General features: G+C 41.1%; 1 protein-coding gene across 1 annotated transcript in view; it reads right to left on the bottom strand.

Moving 5' to 3' along the window:
- Positions 1–23,895, bottom strand: part of LOC122619960 (semaphorin-1A) — a 128,216-nt gene that overhangs the window by 26,083 nt on the left and 78,238 nt on the right. Inside the window, 3 exon segments of the mRNA XM_043797239.1 lie at positions 1,095–1,290; positions 5,752–5,860; positions 15,387–15,483. Coding sequence (XP_043653174.1) covers positions 1,095–1,290; positions 5,752–5,860; positions 15,387–15,483 — 402 coding nt within the window.

Genomic DNA, 23,895 nt, shown 5'->3' with positions numbered 1-23,895 from the left:
CTATGACTTTGCAGGCGCTAGAAAGTGGGTGGTGGATGTAGTGGGTGGTGGGTGGTGGGTGGTGTGCATGCTCCCCCATCGTTGCAGTCGCCAAATGCGCTTGTTTATTGGCTGAGTTTCTGGGTTGCACGAGTGGCGAAAATAAAGGTTCATTCTATATGCAATGCGCATTCTCTACTCTCCACTACTCTTAAATTGAAATACCCAGTTGCAGACAGTTGGAGGGGGCATAAAGTCAGGTTAAATAATAAGTATTTCAAATTGTATGGATATTAAAACCTTTCAATTTATGTATTATTAACGAGTTTCTTTTCCGCGCACCGACCGACCCACTTAACACACCTGGTGGGGCCATAAATTTCAATCAAATATCGAGTATGTAGGTAATTTCGAAATCTTTTATCAGTTTGCTGGGCGGAGAAATATGTATTTCGCACATAATTCGCAGTTGTCTGCCATTCGGCAGCCGAACAATAATACTACAAATTTATCATGCGGCTCCGTTCACGAAGTCAAATCTGAAAAAAAAGTGCGGCAGCGCAGGCATCGCATGATGAATGACAATTTTCAACCGATTTATATGCCTGGGCAGAGGAGGGGGGCAATGCAAGGAGTCTACTCACAGTCACATTCCTTGCACTTTTCTCTTTGGTTGCGAATGGCGATAACAGCCGGAAGCAAATGGACAATTCGCATACAAAATGCTTGTGAACAATAAATTATTCGAGTGGCATAACAAAGCGGCAAAAAAGCAAGAGGGCACACAGAAAAAGTCTTCACAACTGAATTCGTTGAAAATGGTTGATATGGGCAACGGGGCGTATGCGTGTTTTTGCCATTTTTTCCTTGACCTCAAAGTGATGGCATTTAAATATATTAATTGCACCCCAGAGCACATGGTTATGTTTTTCGAGCACAGTTAGGATCATTAAAAGTAATTGGCAAATGAGTTCTACATGGACATCCGGCGAATTACGTATACGCAGTGTTGTCACTGTGCAGTTCTCTCATGTTCTCTGCTATTCGAATCTATTAACTATCATTCTTCGATTTGTTAGTAATAATACAATGGAAAGTGGCCATGGTGTACTTACCGGCCAGCACAGAGGTGGAGTTGTGACGGGGGTCGTAGGGGCACACCGCCTGTCCGTTCTTCGTGGCCTCCAGCGTGTAGTTGCTGTCACTAATGATATACGTGTTGCACATGGGCCGGAACGAGTTGGTGCCACAGACGAAGAGGCGACCCGGCGATGGCACCACCATGATGCGGATGTAGTTCTGGCAGGCCTCCTGGAAACGTTAAAGTTGAAGAATTTAAGCACAGGAACTCTAAAGGAAGTGGTATTTAAAAACTAGCTGGATTCGCCATCTTCATGATTTCTAAATGACTCTGTGTTGAAACGTTCAACCATTTGGTTGGTTATTAGCTAGGTAAATAGCATATATAAACAACCATTCTGTGATATAATATGTAGACCCAAAATATAGTAGTTAAAGAGGTCACAGTGTGAACATAGATACATATATGTATGTGCGCCTCTTTTCCACTTCCAACCTATTTTGCATAAATGTTTCGCAAATTGTAATATTTGATGCGTTGCAAAAGCACTTCGAAAGCAAACAATGAATGTTGCCGGGGCGGTGCACCTGCAACTCAATAAATATTAAAAGGCAAATGCGCAACTTGCTCCCATTTAGCAGCCGAGAGTGGGGGCAAACTTTTCCCATAGCGGTGGAAAATTGTTGCCTGACATTTCCGGCGCCACCTGCTTTTCCCCCGCTCTGTCACCATTACAGCCGGAATTGTTTGCACTCTGACATGACAAATCATTTGAAATACTCGTGTTCCCTGGCAGCTGATTCCACTGTATACCTTTTATGTGTCTCTTGCATTTCCTGTGTGCGCTGCAATATTTAAATATTTGGTTTGCCCGTTAATAATGAGGCCGGTTGTTAGTTGCATTTGTTACTATTACCCCCAGCAGTTTTGCTCTACCAAAGTATTGCCTCATGTCATTATTAAATATTTTCCAATTAAAGGGTAACTAAGTTGCACTTGCATTAAATAGCTATACCATTTATACTAATTATCCTTAAGTGCCCTAATTAATTTAAAAGTCCTCGAATAAGTTGATTGCAGATGCCTAGGAAATACTCAGCTTTTCAATTTATGCCCATACCCTTGGCCTTTTCCTCAGCATTTGCTGTCTTGTGTTCGCACAGAGTTCGTTTTCCATTTAATTTAGTTTATTGTTCGTAAAGTAATTAACATGCTTTGGCCTTGTTGTGTGTGGCGAACTACTAGAGCACAAATTTAAATAATTTAACAAAACAATAACATGAAGTCCAGGGCTGGCTGTGAAGTCGTAGTTTCCCTTATTTCGCTTGTAATTAACACGCTTTGCAGACATAGAACAATGTTTAGAATGCAATTAACTGTGATATTTATTAATTTGCTTTCGAAATTTTGCGGCAGCCACTGGCCACTGGGTGCTGCTGGTTAATAAATTATTCTTAATTATAGTTTTTGCACATAAATTGTCGCTCAGCCTCTCGCAAACGTGATTAAATTTTTCTTTTTGTTTAAACCAAAACATATATTTGGTTTTAAGCATTTGGCTATGTAGAAATATTGATTTGGCAACCATTTTAATTACAATAATAAATCTGCGGTTGTGGAAAATCAAGAAGTGGCCTCTGGCTGTCTAAGTCCTGTCAGTCAGATAAAGTTTTTTAAAAATTATAAAGTGACATGATTTTTAGGACTCATTACTCGTGGGCTGATTTGGCTCATTTTTGTCCTGTTTTAGCATCATTTACAACATTTTGCTCTGCCCTCGAGCGTTTTGGTAGCCGTCAAAATATTTTCCTGCTTTTTTTGCTCCAACTTTTCATTCCATTGACAACGAACAATAATGAACATTGAAACTTTTTCCTCCGCTAAAGTTGGTTTTTTGTCTGACTCGGCTTTGTCAAGCTATGTTTTATCTTTCCCATTTTGTGTGTCTATTTCATTAAATTTAATGCAAATTAGTAGTAGATTTAGCAGAGAGTAGAATGCCTAATTAGCTTGAAATCGTCTGGTAACGCAGATTTGAATGGAAACCAGAACAAGTTGCTTAATAGAGCTGCACGCTGAGAGGATGTACCGAAAGGTATTCAGTACACTTCTGCCAGGACCTCTTTTTGCAGACAATGAAGGAAAACGTGTTGGTAAGCCCCGCATGAATGCAACAGCATTTTCCAATAGAACAATGGGCGACTGCAATCCCACTTTCAGACTCAGAATTGTGTTTCTGGGCAGGGCAGATTGAGGGAAAACCCATTTGCAAGCCAAATCGAATGCTGGATGTTGGATGGGAAAACCAGAGAAGGCCAAAGGGGAACAGAACGTGGGTGATGCTCTGTGGCCTGTTCGATGATTAAGGTCGTAGTTCATCTTAATAAGGATAGCAACCATACGGTGAGCTACAAGTTCTCTCTTCAGTTCGAGAAGCAATGTTGAAAATTACTGCATAACTGCTCATTACGCCATGGTTTGTGAATTAATATGGGCAAATTACTTCCTAATTGTTTATTGCATTCCTACTTTGATTTGGCTTTAACTGCGTATGTCGAAAATCATTGCAAAAACATTTTGCTCTTTGATTTATTTGGTCGAACACCCAGCAAGTTAAATAAAAAATATTTGTCTTTTATGTTGGCCAGCTGTACATCGTTGACCACATTTGAATATTTTATAAATCATCAATGTCAACTTTGCGGGGGGCGCCAATGCACTAGCACTATTTTAAAGAAATTTAAGGAATTCAATGTGAAATAATCGAATAATTACACAAATCGGAGGCAATGCAGCTCACTTAACTCTAAAATAACTTATTTTACCACTTGGCTACTTTTCATAGCGTGAGTGAGAACGTTATATATATTTGGAACCGCCTTAACCGCATTTCGCATTAAGAAGATTGCAGGCTTTTACGTCCTTTGGCCGATTATCAGCTTGATTAACTCGACGTTTTCGCATCCAAATTAGTGGCCAAAATGTCGGTTAATTAAAATTGTAAATTTTGAACTTTTCTTTTCTCTCCATTTCTTTTGGCCAGCCAAACAATTGCAATTTATTTTCAGTGGTAAAACCGCTCTCCACAAAATGGCATCGCAGCACGCCATGGCCAGAAGTCCTAAGAAACTCTGCCCCCCACCTCCCACCTCCCTTTGATGCCCTGATGCCATAAATAACGCGACCCACCCGAGCGCAGACATATAAAGTGACCCCACTCAGGTGGAGCCGGCAAGCAAATTGAGTTCAACAAATTACACCTGCTAATGCGCTGGCTTGCCGTATTTTTGTTTTTGCTCTCCTATTTTTGTTGCCTCTGCAATTGGTGGCACGACCAGCCAACAAGTGTTGGCTAATTACGTGAGCAAAAAGCCAAACTTGAAGTGCACTCGGGCATGCACGGAAAGGGCGAAGAAAACACAGTCGAGGATGCGGATGGGGCACTCGAAATTCGGCTTGAAAATAACTCCAATTTGCGGTATTCCTGCTGTCCTTATACTCAAAAAATATATATTCATTACAATCTTCCTTCTATTTGTCAATTGTACAAAAAACATGGTATATATAGAAAGAAAGCTTATACAAATATCAATATATCCTAATATTTAAAAAACTTATATATATTACAATATCCCTTCTATTTGACAATTGTACAACAACTTGGAATATATATGTATATAAAAAGCTTATACAAATATCAATACATCTCAATATTGAAACAATATATATTCATTACAAACTTCCTTCTATTTGGCAATTGCGCAAAAGACATGATATTTATATATAGAGGGCTTATAAAATATCCCAATAAATGGTTTTGATATAATAGTTTATCAATAATTTAATGGGAAAAAGCTTTTACACTGTTTAAATAATTTAAGACAACTACAATGCAGTGCTCCACCAGAGCGAGTGAGACGCAGGACTTGGCTTAGTTGACCGGAAACGGAAGGCGAAACAAAAAGCCAGCAACAAAGACAATTTGAAAGCCAAAATATTTGCCATTTCCATTAGGCAAAAGTTTGCTCTGGGGCTTTGATTTCCCTGTTCCCCTTCCCCTTCCCTGTGGACTCAATTTACCCCGTTGCCGCTGCTTAACTGGCATTTTCTTAATAGGTCAACTGCAGTGGCGAAGAGTTTCCAATAAATTTCCTTGATTTCTTAGCCGCAAAGAAGAAAAACACAAGTACGTAGCAACAACAGAAAAAGTTGCATAAATCAATTTCTTCTTGCATGGCGTACTTCTTCTTCATAGTTTTCCATGTTTTTAGCGCGAAAAAAGTTAAGATAGATGGCGTGCGGGACTGAGAAACACTTTATTGCCTTGTTTTTGCATTTCTATGACAACGGAAGCAACAGCCAAAGTTGAAATCGAAATGGAAATAGGAAGGGAAATGGAAATCGCAAGGCCATTTGGCCAAAGTGCAGCAAAGTTAACGAACAGCACGAAAAAAGCTGCAAATGAACTGAAGCGAATGCACGAAAATGTTATTTCAGGTGGCCACAATTAATAAATGCCATTTCTAAATTCTATTTTAAGTCCGCTAAAAGGTTTTAAAGTTATAAATCTTGCTCATCCCCTAAAGTTTGCAGTTTGATTTGATGGATGTACAAATGCCCATCAAATTCATATAAGTAATATAATATTATGGATTTTGTTTCCTATTGATTGATGGCAACTTTCCACTCACCTCATCCTTGCCCTTGACGAGACACATTTTGGTATCATCCTCCGGCGATGTCCAGACCAATCGCTGCTGCTCCACGAGGTCGTGTATGCTTAAATTAAAAACCGTATTTCTGCAAGAGACAAAGAATGGAAATGGCATAAGAAAAGGTCCTTCGCCAGTTGTGGTCAACAATTTAAGGGGCAAACTTGGCCGCAGATAGATTGTGTGTGCGGTTCTCGTTTTATCATTGCTATCGGTTGAGTAGACGTAGAAGGGACAGCGGGCAGCGGGCAGCGGGCAGCGGGCAGCTGGCGGTTTCGGAGAATTAATTAAAAAATTAATTAAAATTCATTTGGGCTTTTTGGGCGCCGCCGAGCAATCAACACGCAGCCTGTGACCAGGACCACAAAAAGCCTCTGCTCTATGTTTTGTTTTCCTTTTAACCTTTCACCCCCTCTGTCGGCTTGAATGTGATATTTGTGCAGAAATTCCAAAATTCTCGTTAATAAAATTGCACACACACCCACTCACACACATGCGGTGCATGTTCGTGTGTCCAAGTGCGACCCACAAAATGAAGTGGTGTGCAAGGACGGGCGTGTCGCATCCTGGAATTCAAGGTGTGGGGGTAAAATTTCATAAAATCAACTCATTGATTATTGAAACCACAACTACGTGTGAGTGCGATGGTGTGTGAGTGCGAGTGTGTGTGTGTGTGCGTGTGTGTGGGTTTTGTTAGTCCACCTGGCTGTGGGTGCACTTCGGTCGAACACTTTATGACTACCGAATACGGGATGCAGCCATCGCACCACCCAAAAATCACCCGAAAAACCCGCATAACCTTATCGAAACTTTTCAAATTTGCCCCCATTTTTTTGTGTTTTTTTGTTGTGCAGCAAAACGGGGCGTAAAGTTTTAAATAAATACATAGATACGCAGATATTATTTGCGTGAGAGCAGTGGGCTTGCATACAGATGGCCAAATTGGGCAAAGCTTCTAGTTGAAGAACGCAATGAGTGGTATCAAATACGGGTATTTTCGAAATAAAATAATAACTTTCTGAGAAAAGCACAAAACATGCATCAATATGAATATATGCATATGCTATATAATCAATGCTTAGTTTGCGTGCGGTTTTGATATTCTGCATTTGCCAAATGGGGATAATTTTAAGTTTTCGAGTTGTGCTCTTCAAATGTTGAGGTAAAACAACGAGTGACCAACTTCGGTGCGCATTGTGAACAGGACTTCTCCCAGCACAGGACACAACCTTTGTTTGGCAATTATGCAGCGCGTTTTAATTATGACAACGGCAAAAGGCAACTTCAAACGACGCGAATGTGCACCATCAGCAGCATCGCAGGATGCCAGCAAAATCAGCAAAGTTGCTGCAGCTGCCTTCCTCCCTTCCCCTCGACCGTCCTCGCCTGTCAGCGCCTCCTTGTCGCAGGACGTACTATACTATGGCTATGGGATATATGCATGCGGCGGTACATATGTACACACATAAAATGCGCCGAACCAAATTAGCATATAAAGGGGACAGTCGCCATAATGGGTTGGACCCGGGCTGGAGAGCTGGAAGGGCAGGTGGCAGGACTCGAATGTTGGTGATAGGTTAAGGGATTCGTGCTGGGACTTCTACTGAAGGCAAACTCCGAATACGCTGCCTAAGAATGGGAAACATGTCACCCCTAATTTCTTCGTTTTCTAAAAAGGATTGATTTCAGTTTAGAATATATTCTAAGTGTATTTCTTATAAACTTTTATATTGAATTTTAATAAAAATTGTATTAATTAGTTTAATTTGTTGTACTGATTATTTTTAACTGTTATGCCCGAACAAAATACTTGTATAATAGCCGTAGTACCAGTGGGCAATCAAAAAGTGGGTCAAAGGGTGTTGGAATTGCTGGTGTTGCCTCTGTGGCAGCTTGCTGTTGTTGCAGTCGCTCGTCGGCTTGCAACGTTACAAACACATAAACACTTTAGCGCATTGCTTAACACACATAGGAATACACGCAAACGCACACACACACACTAGCGCAGAGTGCAACAAGCAATGCAAGCGCTTGTGAAAATGTCGCGGAAAATGCCAAAGCGAGGTGAAAGCAAAGGGAAATGGCAAAGCAGCCATGTACGCGTGTGTATGTGTGTGTGTGTGTGGAGTGGAGCATTTTAAAGAACGCATTTGGCGTGAAAACCGAGCTCATAAATATTTTCCACACGGCATAGTGTGTTAGTGTTGCAGTTGTACCAGTTGTTCCAGTTGTTGTTGCCAGCTAGCAGTGAACGCAACGATTACGCCAGGATTTCCACTGCTTTGGCTCGCATTATCCTGGCCGTGTTGTTGTTCCTCTAGCCATCCTTGTTGCAGTTGCACATTTAGCAATTCTCGTTGTTGCCGCTGCTCTGCAGTTTATTATTATGCAGCTTAAGCGCAGTTGGCAAATATAAAGGGGAATATGTGGCGAGTTGCTCTAGCAAAACGTTTACACTTTACATTTAGTGGGATGAAACGCTGGCGATAATGAGGCAAACACAATCCCAACGAATTTCGGTGAGCATATGCAAGGCAACATGCTTTAAATTTAAAAACTCTAACCTATTAAATATACAGTCAAAAAGTAGATAGATCACATATGTAGATAAACAATTGCTAACGATTGTAGTTGAACTAAAAATCTGAAAATAAATCGGTATGAACTTTCTGTACAAGTACAACAACCTAAGTGAAACACAACGTGCATGAAAACAATTATAATAAGAGGATAACTGCAGGAAGCAAATTTACGAGCTTGTCTGCTAACGATAACTAGGCAAATCAGGCAAAACAACACTTTGCGTGGTTACCATTTGATGGCAGACCATGGGTTTGAAATTCCTGCGGTTTGTGGTAATGCCATTAAGCCCCAAAATAATTCGTGGTTTACACAGACGTGTGCCAAATATCGCTTAAACATGAAATGATTCGGAGCTACATGCACATAAATCTGCATTTTAAACGTACCATTTATTTATACAGAAAATAATTTCAAATTCACGTATAATTAGCAGAAAAGAAATGTATTAAAAACCATCCGCTACCGTTTAAAATGCCAGATATGTTAAATAAATTACAAATCACCAGACAAACACTGAACATATACATATAATTCACTTGCCAAAAACAAGTTAAAATTCATTTAAAATTCGCTCATTATTCGCCAGCCGTTAACCAACCGAAAACCAGCAAGCAAATCAAGCATCCGCCGCGTTGTCAGCCATCGGAAAAGCAAAAGCCACAAGGACAACCAGTTGGAAAATAAAACACGACGCCAGGACCCTTTTCATGAAACAAAAGCCACATGCACATAAATAACAGCATTGTGGTCGAGAAGACATCGCCAAAACCTCTGAGAAGAGGGCACACTTTGAAAGTAACAGTAACAGTCATAAAATAGATTGAAGCCACCTCTGCAAAGGCAAGACGAATGACGAAAACTGGTGTAGCCATCATTTTGGTCGGCGTTCTTGTGGTTTGACCCACAAAAGGTATCGGTTATAAACAGAATAGGACACCATTGCCAAACAAATCAAATATGTCTAGACTCGAAAGGAAAATACGTGAAAGGAAGCCGTAAATTACTCATACGCCATGTTGGACGACCTTGGTTAGGCATACACAACACCCTCTCATCTTCATTTAATAGCGCTTGAATGATTGATTCGATTGTGGAGTTTGATTTCTTGGTATTTTCATCTCTTCGAATACGAGTATAACATTTCAAGGTGACTCGTAATTTTCGTTGGAATTATGTAAATTAAAAAGACAGAAATTCCAAGAAAAATGATTTGTTCTGCGTTACAGCAGAAAATCAATGTCGTGCAAAATTGGCTATTCACTTGAATAATGCAAATTCTCCTGACACTCGACTTCAATCATCACCTTCGTGGAAATATTTCAAGAGTTTTAAGACTATAGGTTGAACATTTGATGTATATGTATGTAGATATATACAAAGTATTTCAAACTTTGCTAGACATTTACATATACAAATGGTTAGTTTCATGTTGTTTAAAATTCATTTTAATAAAATATCACCAGGGTTATTTACAGCCAAAGTTTGTCTTTAACTTGGTTGTATTAGGCATACAACATACATATAAGTAAATACAATTAAATTGTTGTTGGTGAAAGAAGAAATAAATTTTCGCACAAATAAAACTTTAAAAGCATACTGGAATGTAAGTGGAATACTTAAGAGATAGAAAAATCACACTTTTTGAAATAGGTTAGGTTTAAAATATTTTGTACGGCTCCAAGAACTTACGATAAGCACTGCTAAGCTCTGCTTTTCCGTAAATCAATTCCTTATCTCCATAAATTTCCTCTGAATGGCCAATTGAGATGGCAAATTGCAGGACTGAATTCGTCATGAAAAATGCCAGCAACGTTCAATGTCACACGTCATCAGCGCCCCAAAGGAATGCCCGAGGGCAATCAGAGAAAAGAACACTCGACTTCCGGAATGCATTGATGCGTTGATGCCGATTCTGAGGCGGATGCTGATGCCGATCCCGATTCCGATTTCGATGCAGCAGTACACTGCACTGCAGCCCCCTTATATCGTGGGCGTGGCATATGGGGGTTGACATAACGGTAAATGGCTTTTCTGAATAGCTAAGCAAATCAGGCGAGCATCTCATGTTTCTCCGCTTTCAAGGCTTTTTTGGTTCGGTTCGCTTTGGTTTTGGTTTGGGTGGAATTTATGTATGTCGCCGCCATTTGCATGCGCTGGCTGTCTTAGTGTGCGTGTGCGAGTGTTTGCAATGGCTGCCAAATGCAAAGAAAAAAGAATATATTGAAGTCCAAGAGAGAACGTGGGGGTAACCCCTTCCGCACTCACATCCATCACCATTGCGAGCTGAGCCTTTGTCATTTTTCATTGACTTTTTGACTCTGCCAGGGATATGGCTTCGGCTTCAACTTCATTCCACATCATTCCATGATGCTGACTAAGCCAATTCAGAGTTCAGGACTTTGGGTGCTGCTATTGTACACTGGCAGTAAAATTAGCATTTCAAATCGCTTATCGTTTACTCACTGCGCCTTCCGCCTTAAAATGTGTAAATGGATACTTGAACGCCTAATGGGTTCTGCATATTTTGCAATGAAGCATAAGTTGGGATGCTTTTTCTGAAGTGTATGGCTTGAATCGGCGTGCATTTCCATGTTATTGACCAAAGTTTTTTCTCATGTGTGCAACAAGCCCAGCCCAGTATAACCAAGCCAAACCAAATCAAACAACCAAACTCCGAACTGAGCCACGTTATACCGTGCCATTCACTCAATGGAGGCAGAAAATGTCGAAACTGTCAAATGCCAAAAACCCAAATGTGAATTGCCCGAGCTGAGCTGACCCACAACTTGATATCGTTGTAGTTGCACCACCCATACACCCATTCACCCATACACCCATTCACCCCTTCACCCACCAGAACCAATCAGTCCCGTTAACCAGGTGGTGGCATTTGACTTGTGCCCTTTGGCCAAGTCAGGTGCGGAGCGATTGTTTCTGGCCACAGGCAAACATGGCAAAGCGAATTGCATTTCATCATTGTGGTCCCATAAGCATGATTAAACTCCATTTCGTAGCCAAAATTGGACATTCCGGGCAAAGCCACATAAAATATTAACTGCATTTCGAATCACTTTTAATTTGATGACTCTCAGTCAGACTGCCAAGACTTGGATCCCAGACGTCCATTTCGCAAATTGTCAAATAAGAGCTGACTGCGCCGTAAGAATATTTTGTTTACCGAGTTATGTACAGTGGGCGAAATGGAAAGAAAATTGGATTGGTACTCAAACTATATTCTCAATGATAAAATGAATTTCGCTACATTTCAGACTATATAACCCACATTCGAATAATCAATTATTTAAATCACAAATCAGCCAAATTATTCATCTGTTCTGTACAAAGGCCTTCTGAACAATGGCGATTGCCCCAGAAGAAATACCCTAATTTGTGAGCTAAAGGCACTGACTGGTCTATTAACAATGGCCCATTGAAAACAATGCGTGCAAGGCTTTTAAGCCAGTGAAATGGCCAGAAAATTCAATTCGAAATCCTTCAATCCATTCAACAAAACGATTACATTTCAATCCTAACTTCTGATGAGTTTGCCCACGCAGAAATGGACTTAAATCGTCAGAAATTAGCGGATGCATGCCGCATTCACACATGCACTCTGATGTGAGCAAAAACGAGCGCAAACGGAAATGAATTTGTGGTGCCGAAATGATTGTTGTGCGGTTGCACAAAGGACTCGACTCGACTCGACTCGACACACACAAATGCGCAGGATAAGAACAAAATGAAATAAAAGATGGACAACGCCGTGAGATTGTGTGCGTGTTTGTGAGCAAAGGAATTTCTAGAGCTGCCGACAAAAGGAAAATTGCATGCAAAAATTGGATACGCGATTGCAAGCGAACAGTGGGTGTAAAGCAAAAAGTTTCATCTATCACGAGTGAAAAAACAATATTATTAATTAAATTTATTCCACTTCTATCAGTCAAGAAGATGAATTAGTGATATAGAGTTCATATTGTACAAAGCGTTGACTTTTTGGCTTAAACTAATATTTAAAATTCAACAAACCACTGTGCTCGGTAGACAATTGCGTTGAAAAAGACGTTAAAAGCCGAGAGATAGGCTGGCATATAGAACACACTCGAATTCAAAACGTGAGGGACAGGGACAGACAGAGAAGAGACAGAGAGGCAGAGAGAGATGGGAGATGGGAGAGATGAAGCTAGGCCCGTTGGGCAATGAAATGGATTTTCCTTTGTTCGCTTAGCAATTTTATTTCCGCCTTTGTCGCGATTCATTCGATTGCCTGCCAACCTGACATGGTCGGGACGGCATGGAATGGAACGGAAGTGCGCGGGCGGAACGGAATGGAAATGGGAACGGATGGCACGGGATGGTATGGCATGGCATGGCATGGAATGTGGCAATGACAGCAGGGAAAACGTTGGCGCATTTTTCCCATCTTAATGTGTTAACCCAATTTTCATGTCGAGCGCATTGCCGTGGAATATTTATAGATCGCAGCGCGAGAATCTAGCAGCGGAGGAAAAGCTTTACGAGTATTTACCGCCGAGTTCTCGCAACGCGCATAGCAGAGGAGATGTCCTGGTTTAGACAACCACTTCTAGCTTATTTGCATAAGTGTCGTAAGAGATACCAACAGGAATGGGTATGGGAATGGGAATGGCTAAGGTAGTTAGCGTAATAAGTGTACAGTTCCAATGGTGGCTTACATTCCCAATGAAAATAAAATGTGAAACGAACGAAATTGTAATCTAACTCTATACCATAAAGCTAAAGGTAATTGTACTGATTGTATTGATATGCTAGCCTCAGATAGGCATTTCAGTACACAAATATTCAAATAATATAAAGAAAATCAATAAGAGAGAAAATGATTAAAGGGGTTTAAGAATGCCTTTCGGCATGGTTGACATCATGTGCCGGTTAAGCCACCATCGTAGTACCTGCTTGCCACAGGAAATGTAAGCGTCTAGCTACTATATGCCATGGAAAAAGTGCCTTGTGGGTGTGTTTGTGTATGGTTACCTGGTAGAACTTTCCCTTTACACTCTTTCATTTTTGTTGTACATTGTTCATGACGTTTCACATGCAAAACGCGTGTCACATTCGCATTTCCGCCTGTCATCCTAGTTTAGTTGGTCCACCCTAGCACCCTAGCATACGTATTACGTACACCCTGCATACCGCCACAAATACATGCACACTAGGAAACCCAAGCCCACGCACACACTCAAACGCACGTGGTGCTTTTTGGCTTTCGCCGACAGTCGCAGAAGAGGTTTTCCTTTGGTTACTTTGACTCTTTTGGGGTCTGATAAGTGGATATGTGCGTGTGTGAATTCCCTTTCGCAATGCGAGTGTGCAACTTGTTAAAAATCCATTAATCACGTAAGTGGCAACTCTGGATACGACATTGCCGGCATACAAATTTGTTCATGCGTGCGAAAATTCAAAAAAAAAGAAATAAAGAAGGCAGGAGAAACCCTAACGTATGTACATATGTATGCATGTAAGTATGTATGTGGGTATGCGAGTATGTGTATGTGAGTAGGGGTTTCCCTTAATTTTCCTGCTTTGGTTATGGTTTTGCATTTTATTGCCTCATTATCTTCACATTAAAAATTACTCTGCAACAAAGCGACTCAGAAAGTGCTTCTCAACTTTAATTATAGCAACTATTTAAACGAATTATGTTTTTTAATTTATTTAAAACAACATTACAAAATGTAGCGCTTATATTTAGGAATTTAGTATTAGCTAAACTTAATTCCGCAGTACATTTTTAATTTAATGTTTGCAAACTTGTTCCAAGCAAACATGGGGCACTATGTTGTTAAATTAGAACTGCATTTCTTTCCCTTAATTCTGTGTGCATTGAATGACCACCAACTATTTAAAGTTGAAGCGTAATCCAGACATTCTCCCATTGTTCCATTTGATGGAGGAATTTTGTCCATTCATTACAAGCTGCAAGCATTCTTCGACTACAAAAGTTAACACGACTCCACATTCACAATCACACACACGCACACACACATGAAGACACCGAGTGAGGCAAGTTTATTAAGTCTCGTTGGGCCCCGAAAAGTGTGCAACATTTTAATATGTATGTCAGTGCGTCGTCCATGTCTGAGTGCTGGTGTGGGTGTGTTTAAGTGCTCATATGCTGGCATTGTCTAGGCAAAATATAATAAACCCCACATTTGCAGCAAACATATTTTGTGGTCTCTGACGACGACAAAATCCACCGCAGCCCGCACCCCGCACTTTCGAAGAAAAAGAACCCTGGGAGTCGCCAAAAACCTTGGCAACCCTTTAAGTCTTCTGGGGTTATATCTCGAAAAGGAAGTACTGGAAACTTTAGCACAGTTCCTCATATCTTTGGGGCACCTGCTGCAAAAGTTTCCGCTTCCTTTTGCACTGGTTTTCGTTTCTGTTTCCCTTGCCAGCGTTGCAAAATCAAAGTTGCTAAGAGTAGACTTCATGCCCCCGAAAACCCCATACATATGTACGTTCTACCCATTTTCGGCTCCGAGAAAGTTTGTCATGTCGGTTGGTACGTACACACATATATGGGGAAGTGAACATGCTAGTATCTTCTACTTAAATTAAATACAATGTCTGCAGAAAATAAATTGAAGTTTGCTTTATGTGTATTTTCCACTTGCCCTTTTTCTTTGCAATTTTCAGAGATTCCCTCCTTCACTTCAACTAAATTCCTGGCGGGGACTTGGGGAAATTGACAATGTTCCAAAGCCAAAGCGAACATAATTGGGGATGCCCCTCATAAATAATTGAACCGAATGGTTTTTTGTTACAATTTAATACTAGCTTGGTCAAGGAGGATTAGGCTCACATTTTATTTCAATGGTTTCTAATTGACGGAAGTTGTTTTTCAAAGAACCAACATGTCGAAACTCGAAGCAAATGGTTACACACTAAACGTTATATGTTGGTCATGGTTTTCAATTGCTTAAAGCAGTGTGTTCTCCTTTAAGCGCATCACAAAATAGTATATTTGTTAAGTTAAGGGATAAATGGTCTCTTACCTGGCACCAATGAGCAGACTGTTGCCATCCTTGGTAACGAGCTTGAAGTGATCCACAACACTTTCGTTTCCCACAAACTTCAGTACATCTTCGGGACCTGGAAGCCGGAAAGAAAAGAGGATTATAAATAAATTGCACCAGGAAGAACGGGGAGTGAAACCGGCTGGGTGAAACTGGGAGACAGATGAGATGGCCGGATGGTTTTGGTTCGGCCAGCAAATGCCTAATTAGGCAATTAGGCGGCGTTAAAGGCGACAAAAGGCAGTTGAGAAGAAAGGAAAAAACGCAAGCGGATTATCTGGCAGCAACGTAAAAAGCAGTGGAATATTCAGCCACATGGCGCTGCACCGGGAACCCGCGCAGCTGAAGTTGGTAAAAAGGAAATGGGAAATGCGGCATGGGGCATGGGGCATGGACGCTGGGATTCCTGATGGCAACTTTCCCCCCGCTGATATGCAAAAAAGGGCAGCTGCACTTAGAATGGCCCGTTTAGCAACAGCAACATAATCAGCAGCTGCAAGTACAATTTTTGTCGTTTGTTTACTTTGGTTATTTGCATCTACTTTATGCAGCCGGTCCGGAAAACCTTTGTTGCCTTGCCACTTGCCACTTGCCACAAACTGCAACCAGTTCATCCATCTGTCTGGCCGATAAAAAGAGAAACGGTTGCCACGGGGATTAAACCGTAAGGTAAACTCTGAAGTTTCAATAATTTATATAGTTTCTTCCGTGAAATAAAAAACTCGTTTTGTGGTCTGATTAAAAACAAGAAATATTTTGTTTAAGTTCGTAAACACAATAACCTGATCAAATAACTGATGAGAGTTATGAATTGAATTATTCTATATATAAAATTTTTAATGAAATCCTTTTGGATAGCATAGCTTCCTGTGGTTTTATCTTTTAATCGTGCATTTAGTACTTATTTCACCCCTAGCCAGCATTGGATCATTGATGTTGCAGAAGCTAAAAATCATTTTTCTTATTTTCCCAAACTTTTTTGCGCTTCCAGTGAGCTTTTAACTTTTAACTGCAAATGTTCGGTCAACCTCAAAAGAGCAAAAAAGTTGTTCTCGTTGGTTTTTTGCACCCAGCGTCCTTTTCAACGCGGAAATGGGTGCCTGGAAAAGGACTGGTAAATGCCACCTGGTTATTGAAAGCGCATTTGGACTCTTTTCATGCTCGTCCACTTTTCATTTCAACGGGTGAGAATAAAAAGCGAACGGCAAGAATGGCAAAAAACGAATGCTAAAATTAATGGGTACCATGAACGCTTTTATACACGAGACAGAAGAGCCTTTTGTTTGCTTGACATTTAACGTGACACGCGGGACATGTGCACAAATGTGGGGGCGTCCTCTTTTGAGGACGAGAGAGTGAGATCGGTGCCAACTATGGAAAAAGTTAAAACCTGGAGTCCCGCAACAGAGTCCCTCAAATGAAGCGACATTTTTTTAATTTTGCCTTGTAATTAAAAGCAACAAAAGCAGCAAACAGTAGCCGAAGGAGAGGGACACAAGACAAAAGCTGCAGAAAGTCGGGGAAAATGAAAATAACGAATGGAAAAATAATTATTGCAGACAAAAACCTGAGAGATGCTTAAGGTAGAAGGATAGACAAACAAGTCAGGATGGTATGACATAGTAAGAAGGAAAAGCTTCAAGAAACCGGTAAGAAAAGTAATGGATAGAAGTAAATTAAAATATAGTTGTTCATCCATTTAATTGAAAAAAGGTTTTTAGCTTTAATTTAGCCTTATGCTTTCATTTTCGACTTCAATTGCAAGAGCTTAAGATTACTCAAAAACTTATGACTTTAAAGCCAAAGCTGCGTTGCTTTTTCTTACTCAGTTCGTTTTGAAGACGATTTTCAAGACCTTGGCCATTGCTCGCAACCATTCTCATTTGTATGATAATGATTCTCATTTGTTGTCCCTGCAGCTTTTCCTCACAAAAGGCCCGTGCCAGCCCATCTCATTACTCAGCCTGCTGTCCCCCGAAGCGCTTTTTGTGCTACAAGTCCAACTTTTGTTTAATGCCACCGCGGGCCTTTTGTCGACCTGGCCAAAAACTTTGTAAGCCCAAAATTGTAAGCTAATATTTGCCTTACCTACATCTGCACACAATACCGCCCGGGCACACACACACACACACTATTACACACACACACGTTCATCTGCATAGAGGGGAAAATGGAAGCGGAAAAGAGCGAGAAATTCCGCAACCAAAAATCTAATATTTACCTTGACTTTGCAAAAAGCAAACTGCAAGCTAAAAAACAGAGAGAGGAAGGGAAAAAAATACACTGAAAGCGAAGCGGTCCCAGTCCAATTCCTGTTTCCCCATGAGCACACTCGCATAGTATGTATATTTGAACAAAGGACGTTCGCAAAGGCCAGACAGCAAAAAGCAAAAAAGCAAAAAAAGAAAAGGGAACCCCGTGTCAGAGTCTATCACTTTAATCAACTGAACCGGGCACTGACTGCTCCAAATTATGCAAATTCAACGGAAAATAAAATAAAATTTCTGACGTACGGTACATCTAGCGATGTGGAGTGCCGGAGTCCTTCTCGTGTTTGACATTGACTTGCGAACGTGACTGTGCAAGGACCAGCCAACTTAATGGTCAACTTTTCGATCCTGCGGCATTTGCTCGCCACCTCTTGCACACACACCAACAAATCGCACACACCAGAAACCAAAAAAAAAAAAACAAAAATAACCAAAAAAAAATCGAAAAAATACGTTGATTATTAAATATTTTCTTAATGAATTTTTCATTTGCACTCGCGGAATTCCCGAACAGGTTGGCAGTCCCGGTTACAACGGTAAATATTTCCCCAAGATGGCGCGCGCAAACAAAATGGCGTCCGCTTACAGGTGTGATGACCACTCGCCAAGCCCTCATTCCTTGCAAAAATATTTCAGATTCACATTCGCCTGCAAATGGGCGAGCGGAAGGGCAGACAACAATGCAGCATTAAAAATGCAAAAACCTCTTCGTAAATGCAAGTCAAATGTTGCTCTTAGTGCTGCCGAGAGAAATAAGAGAAAAAGGCTATAAAACGCCGGGACTAGCGCTTCGCAGAAAGGCAACGGCAGTCTGTCAATAATGAAGGCTTCCGGAAGTAAAAAAATATGCAAAGCGGAGCTCCTTTGGACTCCTAAGGTGATCATAAGCAGAGCATACGAAAAAACGTTCGTTTGTTGAATTAACCAGTTGTTAAATCAGGTTCGCTGGAAAACTTTAAATGATTCACTTTTTAAATGCTTTCCCTTTGCCTTTGTAATTAATGCAGTTTTTACCTTAAAAACCATAAATGTAATGCAATAATTGTAAGAAATTCCTATTCCGTTTTTTGTGGATTTAATTATGAATTTTACAACTGCCCAAATTTAAAGATGCTTTTTTGAACGAAAAAACCAACAGCGGTAGTTCCCTTGAAAGAAATGAAGAACTTACTTCAAGGAAACGAAGCAAATTTATTCCTGACACCTCTCATAAAAATTATATGAAAGCCCAAAAAAGGAAATAAAGTTCGCTGTTCAAGGGGTGGAAGGAGAAAAGCGGCTTGGCTTGCCGGAAAACAAAATGCAGCGACGCGTGAAAAGCATTCCCCGACTTTGGAAACGATTCCACACACCCCGGGAAAAAGCAACAATAACACGGCGGCCGAAAAAGAAAAAAAAATGGTGTGGAGAAGGAAAAATCCCTCGTTGAGATTTGCATTTAATTGAAATGAACGCCAACGGTCGACAGAGGACACATCAAATGGCCAGACCAGACCAGACAGAATCTGAATCAGAATCAGAATCTGAATCCGAATCGGAATCCGAAACCGAATCGGAGGCACAAACGGCATAGGAGGAAAGAGCAAAGAGCAAACGGCAAGGGGCAAGCGTCCAAAATTCAGGGGATCCTGGGAGTTTATTCTTCTGGAGGACCTCGAAACGAAATGTGAAATGAATGCCGCGAGCTGACCCTGGAACAGGACATATCTCCTTTGAATTCCAGCTTATCGGAGCAGTGCCTCCACTCCATGCCATCCCCTTCTTAGCTCAATGGCAATTGTTGATTTGCTTTGTTTGCCCTGCTACCAAAGTTGTCAATTTCGTTTTTGCTGAACTCTGCAACTTGATGGAGTTACGCCCTTTGCGGCAAATCTCAGTAATTTAATAGGGATTTTCGAAATTCCAGGTGTAAATGCGATTGATAAGTTCGATTACGAGAAACAAATTTGCATTTAATTTATTGGGCTTATTAGGCCATTAGGTGTGGATGAATTTGACATGCATCTCATGTTACCAATTGATTAATTTCCCAGCAGTCACTCCAATTAGCTATCCAAAATAGTGTAAAGCTGTCTGGTTTTATGTAACAGCCAAAAAATAAACGTTAAAACAATCGCCAATCAGTGGTAAATATTTCTCTCACGTCATAATCTTTTTTTTTTTTTTTTAATGCATACAATTTTGACCAAATCAAATTTATTTAGCATGTAACGAAAGCCACGGGACTCCACTTTTTCGCTGAATTGAAAGCGTCATTAATATTGTAAATCGTATGCCAATTACATTCGTTTTCATCAACAATTTATAAACGAAAAAACTCTATTTAAAAATCAATGCGCGTAAATAGAATTAAGTAAATGTAACGGAATTCATTTAGCTGCAAGTGAAATGCATTTCATATTTACACAGAATGCAAACAGAGATATTTGTGATTATTTTCACATTTTTCTGGCAGTTTTAGATGTACGGATAAATGCATACCGACATGATGAAGTTTTTACAGTAACTCAATGAGTAAAATCAATATATTAACATGTTTCTTACTTTTCGCTGCGGACAAGCGGGCTTCGAAAGAAATGAAATTAATCGGTAGACGTTAAGGAAAACGCCGTAAAGGCTGGAAAATTCATTTAGTCCAAAAGAGCCGAGCTGCGGGCACCGAGGTCGTTTCTGCGACCTGCGGTTGCCACGAACTGTGACAGGATATGAACTCCTTGTCATTTATGCAGCAATTAACGCCAGGCACATGCGCTGCAGGAGCCGAAGGACCTGCACCTGCAGGACCTCAGCGTCGTATTGCATGCCGCTTTAATTATTATTGTATTATATTGCATTTATTTACGCACATCGCGCCCTGCTTCCAGATATCCATTGTGCACTCGCCGGAAAAGTATGCATTTTCCCGTTGATGTCTTGCGCGGCATGTCGGCGGCCTGTTGGAACATCAGATGGGCCACAGTTGGGTTGCTTAATGCCAACAAAATGTCGTAACAAATTACCAGGTGTTTCCGCAAAGGAAACCAAAGGATTCCACCAGACATATGTATGAATATGCAGCCGAGTGCGAGGCGACACTATCTGAGCGTTTCAGCGGAATAAATATGTTCGATTAAATGGGAAGAAACGATGTTAAGTAAGAGCAGCAATATTGGCCACGTTTTTTTTCGTTGAAATACTTTCCTTTAAAGGACCTTATCTGTATGAGTACGTAATTATTTCTGGGTACTTGCTGTATTTAAAGAGAAAAGCAAGTACATTTATCTTTCTAACTGTCGCTGGTAAAATTGAAAATTTTGATATTAAGAATACCCTACTTTTGAGATACACATTGCATCGTCATTAAGAAGCAGCCCCCTTGCGTAGGAACGTGATATGTTATCCAAACAGGGTCTAAATGATGCCACTCAGTCCCACATCCCCATCCTGGCCAGACATGTGCTGTTTACTCGCATAATCCCGGATCTTGGCTCCTGGAACCCAAACTCACAGCGACATGGCTCAGATAAGATGTGCTTTACATGTGCCTAAACAAACACGAGATGGGGGCATGTACCTGGGTGCCATTCAGTCAGGAGCAGCTTTCTCTACTCTGCGTGCGGCGTACTCTGAGTACGGCGTACCCACATCCATTTACAACTGGGGCACACGAGAATGAATCACAAGCTGACACAGTGTCAGTGTTGGTATATCTGCCACACCAAAAGTAGCTAACTGGTAAAAAAAAGCTGAAATATATCATCAACAGATATATTTCCTTTACCCTTTTTCTTGCCATATATAGTGGCTAACCTACAATGAACAGGTAACTAATACAAACTAAACTATAACTAATACAAAATGCTAGTTTGGTGTATCGGTTAAGAATGTCTATACTTAGCTAAGAAAAGACTACTTTGCCAGTACTGGCGGCATCTCAGGGCTCAGGTGTATGCACTAAGTACACGCGTCACTTATTACAGTGACAATGATATGCCGCTTGCACACAAATATGGGCACGACCCGGTTTAAAAGCCTGGCTGTTTGGAGGTTGGTGGTTGGGGGTTGGAGGGGCGGCCCCGACTCCAAGGACTCAAGGATCCTGGGGCCCGAGCCTTCAAACAAATGTCGGCGGGTGTAATTGATCAGGAGTGACTGGGGCACGCACACAATCAAACAATGACTTGCAGTTGCACCATAAATCGGCTGCACTTAATGCCACGGCAGAGGGGAGGAGGCTTGGCTCCGCCTAAGAAATGCTCGGCACGAAATCCAAAATGTCAGGACGAGCGGCAGGCAGATGATACAAACATGTGTGCGATGCATTTTATACAGCAAGAAAATTTCTCGCAAAACCGTGTGGCTTTCACGGCGATAGGACACGTGCAAGTCGTACGAGCTGGTAATCATACTAAAACGAACTTAAACCCATAAAGCGGGCCAACTTTATTAGAGACTCAAGCCTATTACCCATTGTTTTTAAAAAGAATATTTTTTAATGATTTAGTTATCCAAAAATTGGTCTATTTAAACATGAGGCTGTTGGAAAATAACTAAAATGCTGGTTGATCTGGCCTATTTCGTGGAATTTAAACTATAATCTATCTAGGCACGAGTCAGAGAATTGGAATTTTACGAACAAGTCTCGACTGTTTAACGACGTTGGGTACCCTGGCTTTTAATTTTCTTGCAGTGCCCAAGGCACAAGCACGTGCTGAAGTTGATGTGTATTGCCACATGACAATACATGACCCATCCTCGGTGGAATCGCTGGAAACTGGTGCTCCTCCGCTCGGATGATGAAGCTGATGATGGCGACGACGAGGATGGGCACTTTGCTCCTTTTTAATGATGCCGTTTGCCTGTCGTTCGGAGGACATCTGCCAGCTCTGCCAGCTCTGCCAGCTCTGCCGGCCGGCTCATCTCGACGTGGCTGAGCCATCTCAGTGCCGTGTGACAGCAGCATGTAGGTTATGCGCTCGCTTTGCGCTTTTCATCAGTACGGATCCCTATCCGGCTCCGGACACGGAGCGAGGCCACCTCGAGTCTCCAGTACCCCTTTCTCCTAGTGCACACACACACCCCAACCCCAACTGCTGCTGCACTGATGATCCAATGACCCATAAAACGGACGCTGCCACCGGGCGGAATCAGCTTTGCCAGGCTTTTGTGGTTCACATGGCACGCGCACTCTAACATAAAGTGCCAACTGCAGTGATGGCCACACCGAGGTACCATTTCCTTAAGTGACCCACAAAGAATTTATGTGTACCTAAATATGTATCAAACTTCAGGGAGATATCATTCAGTAATTAAATAGATAAAATACACATACTATTTTATGCATAATGTTCATGTAATCATTGTGTTTGTCTTGTCATATTTGGTTAAGATTTCACATTTACTTTAGGAAAGGGTTCAAATTCTTCCCCCAATGATTGTAATGATTCTTCTGGCTTAAGGAACGAGCCTTGCTATTTGATTTGAGCGTACCTTGTGTACTTTAAAGCCTAGTAAAAATACCTCTAGGTACTTCGCATCTCTGTCGGGTGCTTGTGCTCAATCGAGCGTTGGCAACTATCCGGATCACATACACAAACGTCCGCGGACGAGGACTTAACTTTGCAGCTCTGCCGACTGAACCGCCCACCAATTTGCATCGATGCATCTGCCTCGTATGGGGAATCTGCCACCGATTGCCGCAGCCCACCTTTCTGGTGTCTTTGAGATGTCCAGGAATAGCCATATGGCCTCCTTTTCGGACTGTCAATTGGATTAAAGAGTTTTCATATGAGTGACATAACGTAATGGCGTTTTGCCATTATCTCAAACAATTACGAGTGGTTCTTTTATTGATTAACTCGTGCAAAAACACTTTTATACAATTATACACATTTTTAAAATGTATTAACTGAGATATGATATGATGACAGATTTTATTAAAGGACGTATGTTATTTCCATTGATAAAACGTGATGGTTCCGGAATAAGCAACCGCTTCATCGTATATTGATTGTTGTTCTCAGTTCTGGTCTCGTCCGGATTTATTTACCTATTCATTAGTTTTCCGTTGAAGGATTTAGTACCAGACAAAGCAAAGGGGTCTGAGTTAAGTGCTAGGAAACGCTTTCAGAATTCAACTCGTCAATGTCATCGTTGCCATCGTGCATGATTTTATGATAAGGGCTGGGGCATATACATACACGCTTTTAGATTCGCTCGACTACTTGTGGCTTTTCGAG

Source organism: Drosophila teissieri, chromosome 2L (assembly GCF_016746235.2).
Source record: "Drosophila teissieri strain GT53w chromosome 2L, Prin_Dtei_1.1, whole genome shotgun sequence".
Lineage (NCBI taxonomy): Eukaryota > Metazoa > Arthropoda > Insecta > Diptera > Drosophilidae > Drosophila > Drosophila teissieri.
The sequence above is the reverse complement of the archived record's forward strand: the minus strand, read 5'-3'. Positions and strand labels throughout refer to the sequence as shown.